The sequence below is a fragment of the Peromyscus californicus genome, unplaced genomic scaffold (assembly GCF_007827085.1).
Source record: "Peromyscus californicus insignis strain IS unplaced genomic scaffold, ASM782708v3 Scaffold_23__1_contigs__length_62951481, whole genome shotgun sequence".
Taxonomy (NCBI): domain Eukaryota; kingdom Metazoa; phylum Chordata; class Mammalia; order Rodentia; family Cricetidae; genus Peromyscus; species Peromyscus californicus.
In genome coordinates, this window is record NW_026294534.1 from 15,594,007 (window position 1) to 15,613,036 (window position 19,030).

The 19,030-nt window shown below is 44.8% G+C and overlaps 1 protein-coding gene across 3 annotated transcripts; it reads right to left on the reverse strand.

Annotated features, from left to right (window-relative positions):
• Nucleotides 1-7,291: 7,291 nt before the first annotated feature.
• On the reverse strand, nucleotides 7,292-18,692 carry Gins4 (GINS complex subunit 4). 3 transcript variants are annotated; one of them, XM_052751841.1, is made up of 8 exons: nucleotides 18,510-18,684; nucleotides 18,019-18,132; nucleotides 15,641-15,727; nucleotides 13,662-13,775; nucleotides 10,426-10,523; nucleotides 10,204-10,292; nucleotides 7,663-7,753; nucleotides 7,292-7,591 (listed from the first exon to the last, which is right to left on the reverse strand). In XM_052751841.1, exons 1-8 carry the CDS (start codon nucleotides 18,675-18,677, stop codon nucleotides 7,495-7,497), a joined length of 858 nt encoding a protein of 285 aa, XP_052607801.1. In that variant the 5' UTR covers nucleotides 18,678-18,684; the 3' UTR covers nucleotides 7,292-7,494. The 3 variants fall into 3 exon arrangements, with proteins under 3 accessions (XP_052607801.1, XP_052607803.1, XP_052607802.1); XM_052751843.1 differs by lacking the exon at nucleotides 18,019-18,132 and having other exon boundaries at nucleotides 18,510-18,692; XM_052751842.1 differs by lacking the exon at nucleotides 15,641-15,727 and having other exon boundaries at nucleotides 18,510-18,685.
• Nucleotides 18,693-19,030: the final 338 nt, after the last annotated feature.

Genomic DNA, 19,030 nt, shown 5'->3' on the forward strand with positions numbered 1-19,030 from the left:
AGTGTACTGAGTGATCTGTCCCAAATTCTTCACTAAGTACCACACATGATCTGTGCTATTGAACAGTTATAATAGCCTTTGGTAATATGATCTTCAGATCTGGCCTTTGCTTGTAATGGCACCAAAGAGTTGCAAGGCTTTCACTTTCACAAATAGGGCCTTTCGTTTTCTTTTGTGTGCATGCATATATGTGACATACAAGCAGAGCTCAAAGGCCAGTCTCTGCTGTTATTCCTCAGGTGCATTCTACCTTTTATTTGGGACAGGATCTTTCACAGGCCTGAAATCACCTCATAGGTTGACCGGCTGGCCAGGGAGCCACACCTGTTTTGGTGTGAGAGGTGTGTGTGTGTGTGTGTGTGTGTGTGTGTGTGTGTGTGTGTGTGTGTGTGTGTGTTGTGGTGTATAAAACATCCAGGTTGACCTTGGGTGTTTTTCTCCATAGCTCTTTACCTTAGATATTGAGACAGGGTCTCTCAGCTCAACCCTGGAGCTCCAGACATTGTTTTCATGCCCCGCCCCCTAGCCTTTTTTTTTTTTTTTTTAACATATAAGTTCTGGGGATCTAACTCAGTTCCTCATCCTCATAAGGCAAGCACTTTACCACTGTTTTATCCTCCAAGTCCTAAGGATTTTCTAGTTTTCAAGGGTCTTTTCAAGCTGAGGCTGGCAGGGATGGTCTTCTTGATCAGCTCATCACCCCAGAGCCTCTGGCATCTGTCTGTATTAATTCCTAGGGCAGGTGGATTTTGGAACCAAGTCACCGTGTCTGGTTAGGAGAGACAGGAAGCATGAAGCCCAGCTCTGTAGCTGTCCAGCCCACCTTGAGGTGGTGCCCTGAGCAAGGCAGCCATTGTTGGGCACTATTGACACAGGCACAGACCTGTACTGTGGCACACAGTGACTCAGCAGTCAGCAGTGTTCTTGGCTCCCCCTCTGGCCTCAGGTTCCCATCCCTTCCCCAGCGGTGACTCTATCTGGCCTGTATCCCTTTCAGGGGACTGCCACTGCTGGGGTGTACAGAAGAATGGATGCTTAGGTATAATGAACACGTGCTGTGATCAGTCCCCGACTCATGAACAAAAGCTGTTCAACCTTTGAAAGTGGGGATATAATTCTTTTTTGTTGTTGTTTGTTTGAGACAGGGTTTCTCTGTGTAGTTTTGGTGCCTGTCCTGGATCTCACTCTGTAGACCAGACTGGCCTCGAACTCACAGAGATCTGCCTGGCTCTGCCTCCCGAGTGCTGGGAGCCACCGCCCAGCAATGGGGATGTGATTATTTCTTTCCTAAAAGCACGAAAGCATTACATCAATCCAGAAATACTATCCTGGGATCAAATCTGACAGAAATAAACTTGGGGAGCTAAGGAGCAGACTAATGCTCTTCCTCTAAGTTCTCTCGTTTCACTTATTAAACTGTTGTCAAAACTAGTGAGCAACTTCAATAAGCATATGATGTTGATTGGAGATCACAAAGTATTTAGACTTCAGAGGTGAGGATCAATTATAAAAGAGTGAGGCAGAATCACCCCCCCACTTCTCAGCATGAGGGCCTTGTTTGGGGGTTGAAGGCAGGCTTGCCTACAAAGAGTTACCAGTGACTGGTACACATTCCAACATGCTAGACTTAACAGATGAAGTCAGACATGACTGATGCCATTTTCATTATCTAATTTTCATGACTTGTTCTAGAAGGTAGATGGCAGGCGTGGCATTATGCTGTTTGCACAAACTGTCTTGAGTTCTCCAAAATAACTTACATGAAATTCTCAGTAATTCCTTAGTTCCCTATAGAATTTTGTGGAATTTAAGTGAAGATAAAATAGTAAAACTGCAGACATAAAAGGAGATAAATTGTTAAGAGAAAGGACAACATGATCAGGACCAATGGCGAACTATGCTTACTCAGGGGGCTACAATAAGGATTAAAGGCATCCATGGAATGCAGCTTACTCATTGCCCACAATGTAGAAGAAAAGCTAAATTCCTACACTCTAACAACTAGCCATGACTACTTGGAGCCTAACCCCTATGACTCAATGTTTTATTCAGGCATATGGACCCTAACTACTAATAATCCCATGGAATTATATACAATTTGTGCTGTAAAATTTATTACTATGCAACAAAATAGTGAGATACCTACCTATCTATTGAAATAGAACCCCCCCACAAATGGTTCACAAGGTTAAGATCTAACTTTCCTTAACTGATGCAGAACTCCCTCTCCCTCTTAGTGGTTGATGCTTTGGGAACTCCCACTTCCTCTCCTGCAGTGATTTATTTTTTGTTTGTTTTTCAAGAAGGGTTTCTTTGTGTAGCTTTGGCTGTCCTGAAACTTGCTCTGTAGAGCAGGCTGGCCTTGAACTCAGAGATCTACCTGCCTCTGCCTCCCAGTGCTGGGATCAAAGGCGTGCGCCACCACTGCCTGGCTTCTTGAAGTGTTTTAATGTCTCAATTATGTCCCTTGTAAATTCTTTTACCCACCATGTCTCTAATCTTGTTTCACATGACATAGGACACCTGCTGAATATACATTCATCCCCTTTACTCCTTCCTCTTCTGGAAGCAACTGATAACCAACAAAGTATGGTGATATATTGTGTACCCTAATAAAATTTGCCTGAAGATCAGATAACAGAACAAGCCACTAGATTAAACATAGAGACCAGGCAGTGGTGGCACACACCTTTAATTCTAACATTCAGGAGGCAGAGATCCATCTGGATCTCTGTTGAGTTCAAAGCCACCCTGGATTGCATGAGATTGATTCAGTCAAGGAGAGAAACAGAACCAGGCAGTGGTGGCACGCACACCTTTAATCCCAGTACTTGGGAGTCACACGCCTTAAATGCCAGCACTAGGAAAGTTGAGACAGGAAATAATATGGCTGGGTAGAGAAAGGCATTTAAGGTGTGAGGAGATTAGAGAGTTTTAGCTGAGGACTCAGAGAAATTCAGTCAGAGGATTCATGGAGTTGATGAGGTGAGATGTGGCAGTGGCCTGTTCCTTTGTCTCTCTCATCTTTCAGCATTTACCCCAATATCTGGCTCTGGGTTTTTATTATAAGACCTATTAGAAATCTGAGCAACAACAAAGCTTTTTGAGAAGAAGTAAGATAGTTAAAATTACATTTGAGGAAAAATATCGGTTCAGAGGAAACAGGGAACAATAACCAAAGTGTCTTGTTAGGCCTTAATGTATTTTCCTTGAGGAAAGAGAAAAAAAGCAAGCTTGGTGATGAAGCCCAGGGCATGCACTTACCACTGAACTTACACACTCTCAACCTGTTATTCAGCTGGGTTGTCTTGCATAGTTGTACAAGCTTATAACAAAAGGATGATGTAATTATTTGATGAAAATGTCTGTCATGATTCCAGTGGTAAGTTTTTAAGTTTAAAGTAAAATGCCATGAAACAAGAAAGGAAAACCTGACAGTCAAGCCTTTCAACTTGGGTTTTGAAGGAATTCCCCTTTATTTGGAGATGAAACATTTCAGTCATTCTTTCTCAAAGAAAGGGATCAACCGACCCTGTGGCTTTAGCAGAGAATCCAGTTCCTCCATACAGCCTGGCATGTACAGTGCAGGTGGAAACCTACTGCTCAGTGTGGTGTCGGGAGCAGCAACTGCACAGCCTTGGGCCCCATCCGACCCTCCTGGAGATGCATCTATGGCCTTTGCCTACGAACGCTACTTCCACCATTAAGCCATACCTCTAGTTTGGGAATCTAAATCTTACCAAGATCTCTCGGTGATTAAGGTGCACAGCCAAGATTGTAGGGCTGGCAAGATGGCTTAAAGGCAAGGGCACTTTCCACCAAGCCTGATGGCTAATCTTCATCCTTACGACCAACATGGTAGACAGACAGAACTCACTCTACCCAGTTGTCCTATGACCTCCCCATGTGTTCTCTGGTTTGCACATGCCTACATTCAGACAGACATAAACACACAAATGAAAGAAAGAAGGACAGCACTGTCCTAGACAACAGCCCAGGCTGCTTCCTGGAGCCCTGGCACTACAATGCAGTTTGATGGAGGGTGGGCACTGATCTCAGACACACCACTAACGCAGCTACTTCTCAGGGTTGCTGTGAGGACCAAATGGGATCCAGGAAACTCTTATCTGGGCCCAATCCACCTCCCAGACTTTATTCTACACTACTCTCTATTTTTGCACATTGCCCTCTAGCCATGCTAGGCAGAGTATGCCATTTCTGCTTTAGGACCTTGCACAACTTTCTTCTCCACCTAGAATTCCTTGCCATGTGATCTCTGCATGTCCAGCTTGTTATTCAAACCTCTGAGCAAGTATTATCCGTACAGTGAGACCATCCTAGAGTGTGCTGATCAGTATTTATTTATTTATGTCAACATGACATAAACTAGAGTCATCTGGGAAGCAAAAAACTCATTTGAGAAGATCCTCTATCTTGTAAGCCAAGTCTGTAGGGGCATTTTCTTGACTAATGTGCGAGGGCTGACCACTCCTGGGCAAGGTACTCCTGGGTTCTATAAAAAAGCAAGCTGAGCAAGCCATGGAGAGCCAGTCAGTAAGCAGCATTCCTCCATGGCCTTTGTTTCAGGTCCCGCCTCCAGGTTCCTGCCTTGACCTCCCTTAATGGATTAAGCCACTAAACCCTTTCTTTCCCAAGTTGCTTTTCGTATTGTTTTACTGTGGCAATAGAAAGCAAACTTAGGAGAGAATTTTGTACCATGGAGTGGGCTATTGCTGTGATAGACCTGACCATATTGTTGGGGAGGATTATGGGAAGAGTATGGAATGTTGGTTTTGAAAAACTACTGTACACTCCAAGTTTAATGGGTTGCTACACAGGAACTTGAAAGATAAGAAAGCTGGGAGCAGTGCAGATCTCAACAACCTAAACTGTGAAGTTACAGAGGAAAGTTTGAGAATCTCTCCAAGAATTTGTTAGGGCTGTTCATATGATAGTTTGTTTTAAACATCTGTGGTTTTTGATCCACTGAGGCTGAAGAATCAGCTGTGATTAACAAGGCTAGTGCCACTGACATAAAATGTGGCAAGTATTTCCTAAGGATCAGCACACAGTAGTGCTTTATCTCAAGCTGGTGGCCAAACTTGGTACAGCTAAGCGTCTTCGAGGTGTACTAGCTTTGGCAACATGGAAGCTGCAGGACTGATGAGGTCATGGAGAACAGCTGAGGCGTGACACTGAGAGGCCAGGAGAGGCCATGGGTGAAGATGCAGCCTCAGTTGCAGGAGACCCAAGATACTGGATGCCAGGCTTGTGGGAGACCATCAAGGAGAGCAGCAGGAATGGACTGGAGCTGGCTGGAGCCAGTGACAAAGCACATGTGTTGTGGATGGCAGAGCTGGAGATGTAGAGCTGCCGAAGCTCTTTGGAGTCCAGATCGTGAGGGAGTAATCTCAGACACAGTACACTGTTGGATTTCGGTTTTGCTTATGCCTGGTCCATCCCTCTTGGAATAAAAAGCACGCAACTTAGTTTTGATTTTACAGGAACCAGTTTTTAGAATTTTAGAGACTTTGGGTATTTTAAGGAGACTGACCTTGTAAAGTGTTTGAATTTGAAAAGTTAGATGTTTTATATTGTGATAGTGATAGTATCTTGGGGATAAACATGAAAGTAATATTATCTTCTAATAGCAACATTTAGGTGTGTCAAGTAGAAGAGGGGTCAATTATGCCAGTTATTTTATTTTATTTTTTTGTAATTTTATTTTTGGTCAACTTGACACAAGTTAGAATCCTCTGTGAAGAGGAAATGTCAGTTGAGAAAATGCCCCATAAGCAAGTTTGTCGGGGCATTTTCTTGATTAATGATGGATGTAGGAGGGCCTAACCGACTGCAGCAGTATCTCCCTTGAGCAGGTGGTCCTGGGTTGTTTAAGAAGACTGGGCAAGGCATAAAGAACAAGCCGGTAAACTGTTCTTCCATGCCCTCTGCTTCAGTTCCTGTCTCCAGGTCTCCAGGTTCCTATCTGAGATCCTGCCCTGACTTCCATCAGTGATGAACTTGGTTCCTATTTGAAATCCTGCCCTGACTTTTATCAGTGATGAACTTGGTTCCTATTTGAGATCCTGTCCTGGCTTCCATCAGTGATGAACTTGGTTCCTATTTGAGATCCTGCCCTGGCTTCCATCAGTGATGAACTTGGTTGTGGAAGTACAATGAAACAAATCCTTTCCTCCCCAGGCTGCTTTTGGTTTTACTGCAGCAATATAATTCGAACTAGGACAACCTCCAATCTGGCCACTCTGGTGAGTCACCCTAATTCTCTGCAAGGGACTTACCACACTTTCTGAGCAGGGACAAAGAATATTTAATTCAGGATTGTAACCCTGGATTACATCAGCTAGGCACATCGGCTGTGCCTAGCACACTGTCTGCTCAATACACATTTGTGTAATGCAGAGGACAAAGCTACTCTGGACAATGCAGTTTACCAGATGACTGTCAAATGCTTTTGTTTACAGGGAACCTTCCTTGCTTTGATCTACTGGGTTCTGCTGGCAATGATAGAAATTTCACTCTGATCGGGTTATGTAAGTGATCATCTGAACTATCACAAAGAGACTGGCTGGGCATGGTAGTGTACGCCTTTAATCCCAGCAACAGGGAGGCAGAGGCAGATCTACATGGTGAGTTCCAGGACAGCCAGAACTACCCTGTTTCAAAATATGTAACAAAAAAATAAAAGGAAAGGAAGAAGAGACGGAAACACGGGCTGCTTTTCATCAGTCTCAAGGTGCCAACTCATGAGCTGTCTGTCTTCCCTTCGGGTGTTAAGCTGTTCACATTAGGTCATTTCATCCATATCCCTGAATACTGCTGAGGTCCTAACTTAGGAGACAGTTAATGATGATACTCTGTTCAGAAGCTGGATCAGGGAGAGCCAAATGGCCTGAAGACTTGCCAGGCAAAGCTGCCTAAGACACAGGGAGAATCCACTCCATTAGACATTAAGCTAAGAACTGTCCAAAGACTTCTCTACCACAGCCTGACATTTAACAGTGGCTTAGTCAGTTGACTTTCTTCAGTCATGCATGACAGAAACTTGTGTTAAGTTCAATATTTGAGGTTCCAAAACATCAGGTCACACATTTAATGATGTATAGAAGCGGATCGTAACTGTTCAATCTGCTTATGATCTTCTACCAGGAAAGCTAAAGGAATCCTCTTGTCATCATCAAGTTATGCCCAATCCATCTCCCCATCACGGAAGGGAGGAGAAGCCTCTTCATGACCTTTCCCGAGCTCAATAAACAGAAAAAGAAAAGGCACACACCTGACAGTCCATTTATTTGCTCAGTATCCTCACAGAGCAAGGGCTCCATCTGCTGGTGCTGGCTAGAACAGTAGGCCGTTAGAAGGCTGTGGTGAAGGGAATCCACATTGATTCCTTTTCCATGTCCAAGTAGTCCGCACGAAGGAAATGGGTTTCTAATATTGTCCATGATTCCACGTCTGCAGGCTTGTTTTTCTGTTTTATATTAGCTGAACTGCTCCAGAAGCAACAAGTGGTGCAATGGTTTTGTATCGGATCAAGTGCTGGGAGCCCTCCTCCAGGTCAATGACATAGTCTCTGAAAGAGGAGGAAGCATTATGTACAGCGCTTAGCCACTTCTCCATGGGGAAGCCACACACGGCACTCACCTCTGCTCATCGGCTTCCGGTTCCACCAGTATGTTTTCCTGTCGTTCTTTCACCCTCAGAAACACGTAGGAATCCAGGTCTGGTTTGCGAACTGCCAGGAAAAGACACATGGTATCATAAAACAGCTAATGTGTTCAACATGACAAAAGTCACTAGGGTTAATGCTACTGAGACTTGTGGTGTAGAGGGAGATGTGAGGGGCGATCAGCAGTGTACAGGGGATTCTCCTATGCAGCAGTCTTCTATTTGGAAAGGGGTCCATTCCAAGAACCCCAGTGAATAGTATGGAATCTTATATATACTTCTCTTTATGTACATACTTATGATAAAGTTTATCACATAAGCACTAATCATATAAGAGCAATTACACTGTAATAAAGTAGCTTCTGTTATTGCCCTGAACCCGCCCTATGTTTGTGGTGAGAGGACATACTGCCTACATGATAAAGGAGATAAATTACTTACACATTACGGATAGTTTGGCCACCACTTTAACACAAGTACTGAGGTACAGTATCAGTTATCTGGTAAGTGAAATCTCATAATACTGGTCAGAACAGTGCAGGATTAAAAACCATTTTTTAGGTATTTATGTGCATGAGTGTTTGCCTGCATGCAATGCCACAGAGACCAGAAGAGGGTAGGGTGTTGGATCCTTTGGAACTAGAGTTATAGACAATTCTGAGGTACCATGTGGGTGCGAGGAACTGAATCCAGGTCTTCTATAAGGGTAGCAAGTGCTTTAAACCACTGAGCCATCTGTCTAGTCCCAACAGTTTAGAATTTAAAACTTACAAATTATTTCTAGAACTGTCCAGTTTGTACTTGTGAAACACGGTACAATGACTACAGATAACAAATCTTGAAAAGTGAAGCCACAGATGATTGGAAACCACTGCACACTTTGGAAGATACAAACAAGTATTAACACGTTTTTCCAGAGGAGGTGGTAACTGAGCCATTAGGGAAGCCTCACATTGTGACATACACTTTCCACAGTGTGGAACAAAGCAGCAGATGTGCTTTTTTCTTTAAAAGCCCAGGATTTAAAGAGGGAAAGGAGGCTGGGAATGGCACAGTAAGGCAGAGATAAAAATGTACACAAAGATCTAGCTTATATACAGGGAAGCTTGGGTTACATGGTGACAGTGTTGACTATAGACAAAGCAGTCTCTCAATGATCAAGGCTAAGAACCTGTTGCCACCTTCCACCACCAGCAGCCAACACGAATGTGTGCCACAGCTGGGCTATGCTCTACAGCAACTCTGCTCCTGGAGTTCTTATGGCAGGTTCAGTGAAATTATTGATTTAGAATTCTACCAAGTGGTATGGGTCTGCTTTGTTCTAGGTCTCACAGGCTAAAATGTATCCCTCTGGAACCCATATATGCAAGCTATACTTCTATATTTGGAATGGAACTATGGAGGAAGGCTTTTAAGAAGGTATTTAAGTTTACATGACACCATTCAGGGTAGGCCCTAAGTCAATCAGACCAGCGTTCTGCTAAAAGGAGATTAAAACACAGAAGGGAATAATAACTTTAAAGATGCCCGAGGCAGGCGGTAGTACTGGGGAGGCAGAAGCAGGTGAATCTCTGTGAGTTCAAGGCCAGCCTGGTCTACAAAGTGAGTTCCAGGACAGGCTCCAAAAGCTACAGAGAAATCCTGTCTTGGAAAAACCTAAAAACAAACAAACAAAAAGATGATGTAAAGATGCCTGAATGCTTGCTTCTTCCCTTTGGCTATGCAGGACACACAGCAGGAACCATGAAGGGGACAAGTTCTTACTAGACGCCAAGTCTGGTGCCTTGATCTTGGACGTCTGTCTAGCTGCCAAAACTGGGAGCTGTTCAAATGTGCTAGGACTGTTACACACCACAGGCGTCCTGGTGAGTACACACACCAGGGCAAAAGATGAGGGCACCACCTTACGTGTGGCCTGGGGACGCTGAGCTCAGTAAACAAGGTAAGATCTGGTCCCTAGAGAAAGGTTTGATTTGGTCTGGCCATTCTGTCTCATTAGACTCAACTCTAGCAGGCTGTGAAGCTGAGGGATATGGGTTTCATTGACAACCACAAAAGTTCAGCTGGCGGATCTTCACAACAGAGCTGAAAGGCCCTTTCTAGAGGCAGAAAACTCTTTTGACCCTCCTTTGTAACCACCACATTCTAAAACCTAGGAAACCTGTGATGCTTGCTTCCCTAGAGCTCAGAGAGGCCCAGGATCCTCCAAGATGCTCGGAGGGTATGTGGCTGAATAAAGGAAGAAGTCTGTATCTGGAGTAGCAGCCATGAGTCCAATCCCATTTGCAGGACGCAAGAGTGAATAACGCTGACACAGTGATCTTGACATGTAGTTTTGAACACCTCTGTCTTTAACCAGAACCCTCCTCTTTCCTCCGAGTGTCTCCGTTGCTTCTCTGCTACTTATTTTCCTATTTTTCTACACTGACTAAAGAGAGCTGACTCTCGGGTATACGGAGATGTCTGGGATGTACATTATGGTCCTGATCTTGATCTGGAAAAGGCAGCTCTGCTTACCTGCCCTCAAGAGGTCCACTTTCTGCAGGTTGGGAGGCATGTGCTTTAAGGCAACGTTTTTAAGATGGGTCTCTGTGTGATCCATATACCTGGAACAAAGAAATTCAAACGGCTGTGGTGTGCACCGATGGGAGCCACCAGGGCGCCCAGGCTGACCACTGTGGACGAAGCTCATGCTGGAATCCAAACGCAGAAGCAATTCCACATTTCCTGTTTACTTACTCTTTGACAAAGACAAACTCCTCTGGAGAAAGGATGGAAGGCTCCTCGCTCGGGCGCGTTTTCTCCTTTTCTAGGATGTGAGGGAAGAACTTCTCTATCTGTGATGATATATAATAAAGATGAAAATTCATCACTGAGGGTTCATATGCTTCCCTGATCTCAGTGCCTTGCATACACCAGGCTAGTGCTCTGCCACTGAGCTACACCAAGGCCCAGTTTTATTATGTGTGCCTGTGCACGTTCATATGTGTGTACGGGGGTACATGTATGCGTGTGCATACATGTACAGGCAAGAAGACAGTCTTGGGTTTCACTTCTCAGGTGTCATCGACCTGGATTTTTGAGACACTGTCTCACTGTCCTGGAGCTCGCTGGATGAGGTTGTTGCCAATTCTAAAGCTGACGAGAAAGGGCTACAGAAATTGCTCAGTGGTTAAGAGTATTTATTGCTCTTGCGAAGGACCTGGGTTCAATTCCTAGCACCCACATGACAGCTCACAACCACCTGTAACTTCAGTTCCAAGGAATCCAATGGTACCCTCCGTCCTCCCTGGGCACCAGACGAGAACACTGTGAATAGACTTATATGCAGGCGAAACACCCACGTAGGTAAAGTTAGCAGCAGCAGCAACAACAAAAAAACTGACAAGGAGCTGGGAATTTGGCTTGGTGGTAGAGCACCTGTCTAGCATGTGCAAGGTCCAGTTCCCCAAGCACTGAGGGGTTAAAAAATAAGTCACACAAACAGCAAACTTCCAAGAATTCAGAGAAAGAATGATTCTAAGACCCCAAAAAGGAAGACAGTTCAAAGGGGAAAGCTTCTGGTAAAGAAATTTTGAAAACAAACTGAATCAGATGGTAAGGAAAAGAAAGGGCATCATTTAACGTTTAATGTACAGGTATCTATCTTCCTAGGAGCTGAAACTCATACAAAAGCTGAAAAAATGTATACAGAATACACAAACATAAAAACGACATTTAACTGTAAGAGTATTACCAGTAATAAGATATATAGCTTGGAAAACAGCAGTAAGACCTAAAAAAGCTCAACATCAATAACCAGACCAAACAATCAAACAAACAAACCAAAAAACTAAATGCTACAAAAAAGCATTTAGTGTGTCCCCAGAGGCCCGGGAGGAATGGCCTGCCGTGTGGAGTGAGTGCTGTCAATCCTGTTAAAGGAAGCAGTCTGTCTGTCTAAGGGACGGACAGTGACGAGCAGGGAGAGGGCAAAGAAAGGCAGCGCCGGCCGCCCTTTAAAACCGTCAGTCTATCTTTACAGTGTTTTCCTTGCACACTACTTTGTAAAGTCACCTAACAGTCAGGCACGGTGGTAAATGCCTATAATCCTAGAACTCAAGAAGAACTCATCTGAGGCAGCCCTGGCTCCACGGAGACCCTGTCTTAGTAAAGATAAGATCTGATATCTCTGTGATGCCTTCTTAAACTAATCCTACCCATGAACCAAGGGGATTAGACACAGATGACTAAAGAGCACTGTTTAGGATGGAAACAACTCGGTGGTGGGGTGCCTGGCATACGTGAGGTCCCAAGTTCAATTCTAGCCCTGGTTCGGGTCCCTACCCACTCAGCAGGTAAAGGCACTTACCATCAAGCCTGAGGACCTGAATTTGATCCCCTGAACCAACACAGAGGAAAGCAGAGAACATATTCCCACAAGATGTCCTCTGACCTCAACATGCAGGCCAGTTAAGTGTAAAAAAAAAAAAAACCAAAAAACTAGCAAACAAAACACCTGTTGAGCTGGGCAAGGCCACTAATGCCTGTAATTTCAGCACTTTAGAGGCTAGGCAGAAAGATAGAGTTCAGGTCAGCCTGGATTATAGTGAACACTTGTCTCAAACAGAAACAAGGGCTGGAGATGCAGTTGGCCGAATAACCGCCTAGAATACAGAAAGCACTGGGCTTGATCCCAGGCACTACATAAATTGGCATGGGAGTGTTGGCTTATAACTCTAACAATCGGGAAGTAGAGACAGGAAGATCATGAGTTCACGGTTATCCTTGGCTACAGAGTGAGTTTGAAGCCATCCTAACCTTTATAAAATCTGCCACAACAAAAAAAAAAACCATGAATAAACACATGTAATAAAAACACAAAAGCAGATGAGCATGTTAACTCACACCTTTAATCCCAACACTAGCGAATTAGAAGCAGGCAAATCTTTTGAGTTTGAGGCCAGCCCTGCCTATGTAGTGAATTCCAGATTAGTCATGGGTACATGGTAAGACCTGATCCCAAAAGATACCCCCTCCCAAATTAACAAACCCCACAAAAACAGTAACAACCAAATTGTTCAGTGGGTAGATGTCTAGCTGAGAGAAGATTATGGTAAAATACTCTTACTATTGGCTTAGTCTTATAAATGAGTCAGATAAAAATTTTTATTGCATATGTATCAAAACTGCTGATGACAAAATATTAAGAGATAGCTAATATTTTGAGTGACAAGATCAGGATTCCGAACGAGGATAATGGCCCAACTTAATAAGATCACATTTAATGGGCTGGAGAGATGGCTCAGTGGTTAAGAGTACTTGCTGCTTTTGGAGGACCTAGGTTTGGTTCCCAGCACCCACATGGGAACTTGCAACCATCTGTAACTCCAGTTCCAGGGGATCTGATACTCTCTCCTGGCCTCTGAAGGCACTGCGAATTCACAAGGTGCACATACATGCAAGCAAAACACTTATACACACAAAAATATTTAAATCCAAAAGGCAATTTTTAAGAGGCTTAAGTATCAAAGCCCTAAATTCAGCATTCAAGCTCCAAGCCACACGAGGACATTGTGTTGCCTGGATCGGGTAATTATACTTCAAACACGTCAGGATGGATTAAGTGCAGAAAGAGTTTACTGAGATGAATCTAGTTGTCAGCTATGCTAATGTGATTCTGAATGGTGTTCCTAGACGCTTCACATCTTGAATAATGGATGTGACTGTCCCATTCCATTGTAGTTTGACCACTTCTATGCAATAGGACAATCATATAGCCAGAGGTACACACTGAGACCCTGTCACAAACAAACAAACAATCTTAGATTTTCCTGAGCTTATCCAACTTATAGTTTCAGCTACACTTCCCAGAATGTACTCTCCTTATTCTCTGGCTACAGTGATGCTGGCCTCTTAGAATCTGCAGGCCCTGAACCTCTCTCTCCCCATGCTATTCGATATTCCAAATTTTACTGCACTAATGCCCATCAAACCTTCATGAGTCGACACCGCAAGTAGCTGCTAAGGACATAGCGGATCCTCTCCATCTCCATTCGATGGATACTGACTTTCAGATCCCCCCTTTTGGCTCTTCTGAGATTTTCTTCCTATTGTAAGAGAAATTTAAATCATGATGTTCAAACACTAAACACTATAAACATTGGCAAAGTCAAGGACCCAAAGATTATGCAGTTATAAGATAACAAAGAACTCTATTAGGTATATAATTCACTTTAAAGATGATTTTTTGTAATATAATCTGAAAATGGTCAACCACAAGGGTCCAGGACTCCAATCCAATTGTGAAGGAGATAATACAGCAACAGCAGAAACGTCTAAGGGTCCATGAACCAGTGTTTTGAGGAGACAGCTCAGTGGGTAAGTACCTGCTACTGCAGGCCTGAGAACCTGGGTGTAGTTCCCAGACCCTCAGGAAGGCCAGATGTGGTAGTGCGTGTCTGCAATCCCAGCACTCATGCAGCACGAAGGCAGGCAGAGACAGGAAAAGTCCTGGAAGCTCCCAGGCCAGCTAGGAGCAGACACAGCAGCGAGCAACTAATAGACCCGTCTCGAGGTGGAAGGGACAGACTGACATCCAGGTTGTTATGACCTTCACACGCAGGCACACATGTGCCTGAGCATACACACAGAGCTGAAAGAACCCAGCAACCACTCCACTATGACAGTCTCTAAAACAGACATTGTAAATTTGCTCTGAAGGTGGTAATAACCTAAGCCCACAGCATTCCAAGCCCAAACCCACAAACTTGAATGTCTACAGGGGCTGGGGCAGGATAAGGATGTGAAGGAAGGGTTGTCAGGAATCAGAGGAACAGGACAGCACCCTGAATGGGACTATAGTTAGCTGCTCTGGCCAAGTCCTCTCATGTAGAACGTAGAGTCAGTGACAGACCTTAGACTGTGGGAAGCTGACATGCTGTATTTACAGGAAGGACTCTTGGGCTGGAGAGAGGGCATGGTGGTTGGCAGCACTTGCTGCTCTTGCAGGGGACCCCGGTTTGACACCTAGCACCCACACAGCAGCTAATAACCATCTGTAACCTCAGTTCTAGGGAATCTGATACTGTCTTCTGGGCTTCATAGGCACCAGGCATGCATACAGCACAAACATACATGTAGGCAAAACATTCATACACACAAAATACAAATTAACTAAAAGACTTTATGGAAACTCCTGTAGTTTATAAACAGATGCAATGACCAATCTTGACTGTCACCTTGACCACATCTGGAATCAACTAACACGAAAGCAGCTGGGCACACCTGTGAGGGATTCCCTTGATTATATCCTTTGACATGGGAAGACTGACCATACACTCTGTGGGCAGCCTACATAAAATGACACGGGAAGATGAAGCTCTTGTTTTTGCCTGATTGTCCTCACTTGACAGCAAGTTCATCCATCCTGCTGCTGAGGCATTACTTCCCTAGTAAATCCACTGAGGGGGGGACCCCCCCCCCTGCCAGGGATTGAGGAATGAGGGATAAGAGAGTTAGATAGAAATATAGAGGGGAGAGAGACATATAAAAACACAGGATAGCCTCGGGAGGCCTGGATCCTAATCCACTGGCCCCTTCTGGCTCTTCTAAAGGGCTTTTTAAAGGAATGTCAAGGGGTGGAGCAAAACACCTCCCATAGCACAGCCAAGTGCAGACCCTTCCAAACACCCAGTAACCACGTACGTAGTCAGTCTGTCCCCTTATGCAGCCCTGCTGGGAAAAGCAAGCTCAGATCTCACTAGGAAACCTCTGTGGGCCCCCATAATCCACCATATATATTCATTCTTTCCATTCTCCTTTTAGAGAGCCTTGAATAATACAGCTAGAACTTCTTTTAAAGTACTGGGCTGAGTCAAACAAAAAGACTTGCTATCAGAGCACCATTTCACTATGCTGGCCAAATGCTTTTAGCTTTCTCTTCCTCTGCAACCTAGAGACAAGTAACTCTTACCATGTGCTCTAGCTGCTCCATGACACACTCGACAATCTCAGACTTGCTTTCCAGTAGCTCAGGGGCAAACTTTTCATTCATCCACGCCTAAAATCCAACACGGGGGGAACAGTGAGTGACACCACGGAGCAAAACAAACGAGACAGTTCACGGGCCGTGAACACTGCAAGTGTCTCACACGGAAGACTACCAGCTGGGAGATGAGGAACGCTCTAAGGACAACTCATGATTCATGGTGACCTTTCATCTCTTCTTTCAGGGGAGAAGCTTTTATTCAACTGAAAAAATTTTAAATCACTGTTTACTTCATTCATCATTATGGTAACTGCTCAGTAATGCCACCTGGTGTTCTAGCCTTACCTGTCATCTAAGACCATCAACTGGGAACACATTTCTACTTCCTCACCAACAGGGAGCATCATCAGGTTTCTTCCTTCCTTCCTTCCTTCCTTCCTCCTTTTCGGAGACAGGGCCTCACTGTGGTCCCGGCTGCACTGGAACTGCCTATGCAGACCAGACGGGTCTCAATCCCATTGGCCTGCCTCTGCCTTCGGAGTACTAGCATTAAAGGCACATGCCACCACACCTGGCTTAGATTTAATCTTTCGAAATAATTTCTCTTGTTGTTGCTACTTTATCTATTAAGTGTATGTATGTGTGTGTGTGTGTGTGAGAGAGAGAGAGAGATAGCACACATGTGGAGGTCAGAGGACAACACACATATAGGTCTTGCTGGTCAAACTCGGGCTGTCATGCTAAAAGGCATCTTTACCCACAGAGCCATCTTGCTTGCCCAGTATACTTATCTTTCAATTACAGGAAACTAAGTTTTAGCTCGGTTCAGATTTGTATGACAATCAGGCTCAACTGTTCTGATTTGCTTTCCCAAGTATCATCATCATGACACAGTTAAGTATTGTGTTTGCTAGAACTGTAAGTTTTATTTCAAACTTCTCTAATAGTGATACAGCTATATAAAGAAATTCTTTGCCAGGAGCATACCTTTAATCCTGGCATTAGGGAGGCAGAGGCAGGCAGATCTCTGCGAGTTCAAGGCTAGAATGGTCTACAGAGTGAGTTCCAGGACAGGTAGGGCTGTTACACAGAGAAATTCTGTCTCGAAAAACCAAACCAAAAAAAAAAAAAAAAAAAAAAAAAAAAAAGAAAAAAGAAAGAAAAATTCTTTGTAATTCTGGGGCTGAACCTAAAGCTTGGTGCATAGTAGGGTAATTCTCTACCACCCCAGGGCTTAGTGCATAGTAGGGCAATTGTCTACCACTGAGCTATATATACTCTCAGTCTCCAGTCATAATATTAAATATGATCATCATGGTTATGAACTGAATTTTGTTCTTCAAAATCTGTTTGATAACTGGGTTCCGACTCAACAGAGTAGTTGCTTGGCATGGTTGTAATCCTACCTCAGTGCCTCCAGATGTGACTAATGGGAACAGGGTTTTAAAGAGGTGAGGGTGCTAAAAATGAGCTCATTAGGATGGGACCTAATTCACTGGGACCAATGTCCTTTTCAGAAAACAAAACTGTATCACAGACACAGCCAAGAAGGCGGACCAAGTGAAGACACAGGAGACAGCCACCTACAGGCCAAGGAGAGAAGCCCCAGAAGAAATCAACCATGAAAGTACATTGATCTCAGCCTCTTAAATACAAAAATAAAGCTCTTGGGTAAGCCACTCAATCTGTGTTCGATTATGTAGTCCCAGCAAACAAATACAATCACCGAAATGAGAAACACTGCACTGTAGGAAATCTTTTAAACCTTTTATTTAAAATACATCTTTCCTCTTTTCTCCCTCCATATATATATATATATATATATATATATATATATATGCATATGCAAATAAATACATAATTACAAACTGCTTAATTCATTTAGTGTTGCTTGTATGTTTTTAAGTCTGACCATTTGGTATTAGATAACCATTTAGGGATCTCATCCTCAAGGAAGACTAATTTTCCATCTCTCAGCAGTTGTTATTTTCAACTAACTTAGGGGTGGGGCCTTGTGAGATTTCCCCGTTCACAGTGGGATGTTAGTTGGTGTTGTCATTCACTGTTTAGGCCTTGTTTAAGCAGCCATATTATTGAGTTCTCATGGGTATAGCTTCCCTGTCACATTTAGAAGACAACTGTGCAGATTTCCTGGTCCTCTGGCTCTTACAATCTCTCTGCTTCCTTTCCTTTGATGTTCCCTGAGTCTTAGGGGTAGGGGATGTGATGTAGATATGTCCACTGGACACTCTGTAGATATATCTACCCATTCGGTGTCCTTATTTTCTGAGCCCTGGTACTGCACACCTGGAGTAAGGTAAGGACTAAGAACGGGGCACAGGGGTTCTACTTGGGGTGCTTACCTGCTCCAGTCTTTCAATGAGCTCTGCAGGCGTCAGTACCACCTCCTCACTACCCCCATCAGAGTCCTGTCCATGGAGATCCAGCACCTCTGTCATCGTTTCTGAACCAGGAACCTAACGAGAATAAACCAACACCCTGCCACTTTCCCCCCATTTACTTGCAAAAGGTTTTTAGGGCAATGTTTCCTGGGGCTGGAGGGGGAACCACTGGCCAGGGATGGAGAACTCACAGACTAATTTTCAGTGTTGCATTTAGTCCCTCAAGGATTAAGTCAGTTTTCATTTTCTCTCCCAATCCTTTCTATTACATGGGCCTGGAACAAAGCGTACTAAAAGGCAAGTGCTTCTTTTCGTCCGCAGTAGCAGTTTTGTTTATTTGCCTGAGTGGCCCAGGTACCCATTTCCGTTCAGATGTGAAACTTGCATTGCGTTATGTGCCTGGGGTCCACGGCTATACCTGACCTACGTCGCCCGGGCGTCCCAATGCTCACCTCACAGTAGACACTTAAAGCCGCTCCACGGCGCGGGAATTCGTCTTCCCACCCCTGCCAGCCCGCACGCTGGAAGGGAAGCGCGGGCAGAGGCGGTGGAACTCCGCGATCCCCCCCGACCCCAACTCCGGAGGTGAAAATCGCGCGCTTCTTTCCGAAACCCAGCATCCACCGGAAATGACGTCAGCGCGCTGGGGAGGACTAACCAATCACGCCCCGGGGAAAGTGGCCAGGCGCCCTTTTGTCCCCGCCCCCCCCGGGGGGGCGGGCACTCACCGCTCCACGGAGCGTACTTCCGGAAGGCGGTGGAGGAGGCTGGGAGCGCAGGCTCAGGTAACGCCAAGCCCGGACTGGCCACGTGGGGGCGCTCACCACCCAGCGAGGGCAGCAGGCAGTGCCGCCTGGCGGCCGACCCGTGCAGGCGCCGGCTTCCAGCGGTTGCAATCGTTGCTGCTCCTTGGCGCTCCAGACCACTCACTCAACTACACCATCATCTGGGGGCCGTGAGGAACGCAGATTCT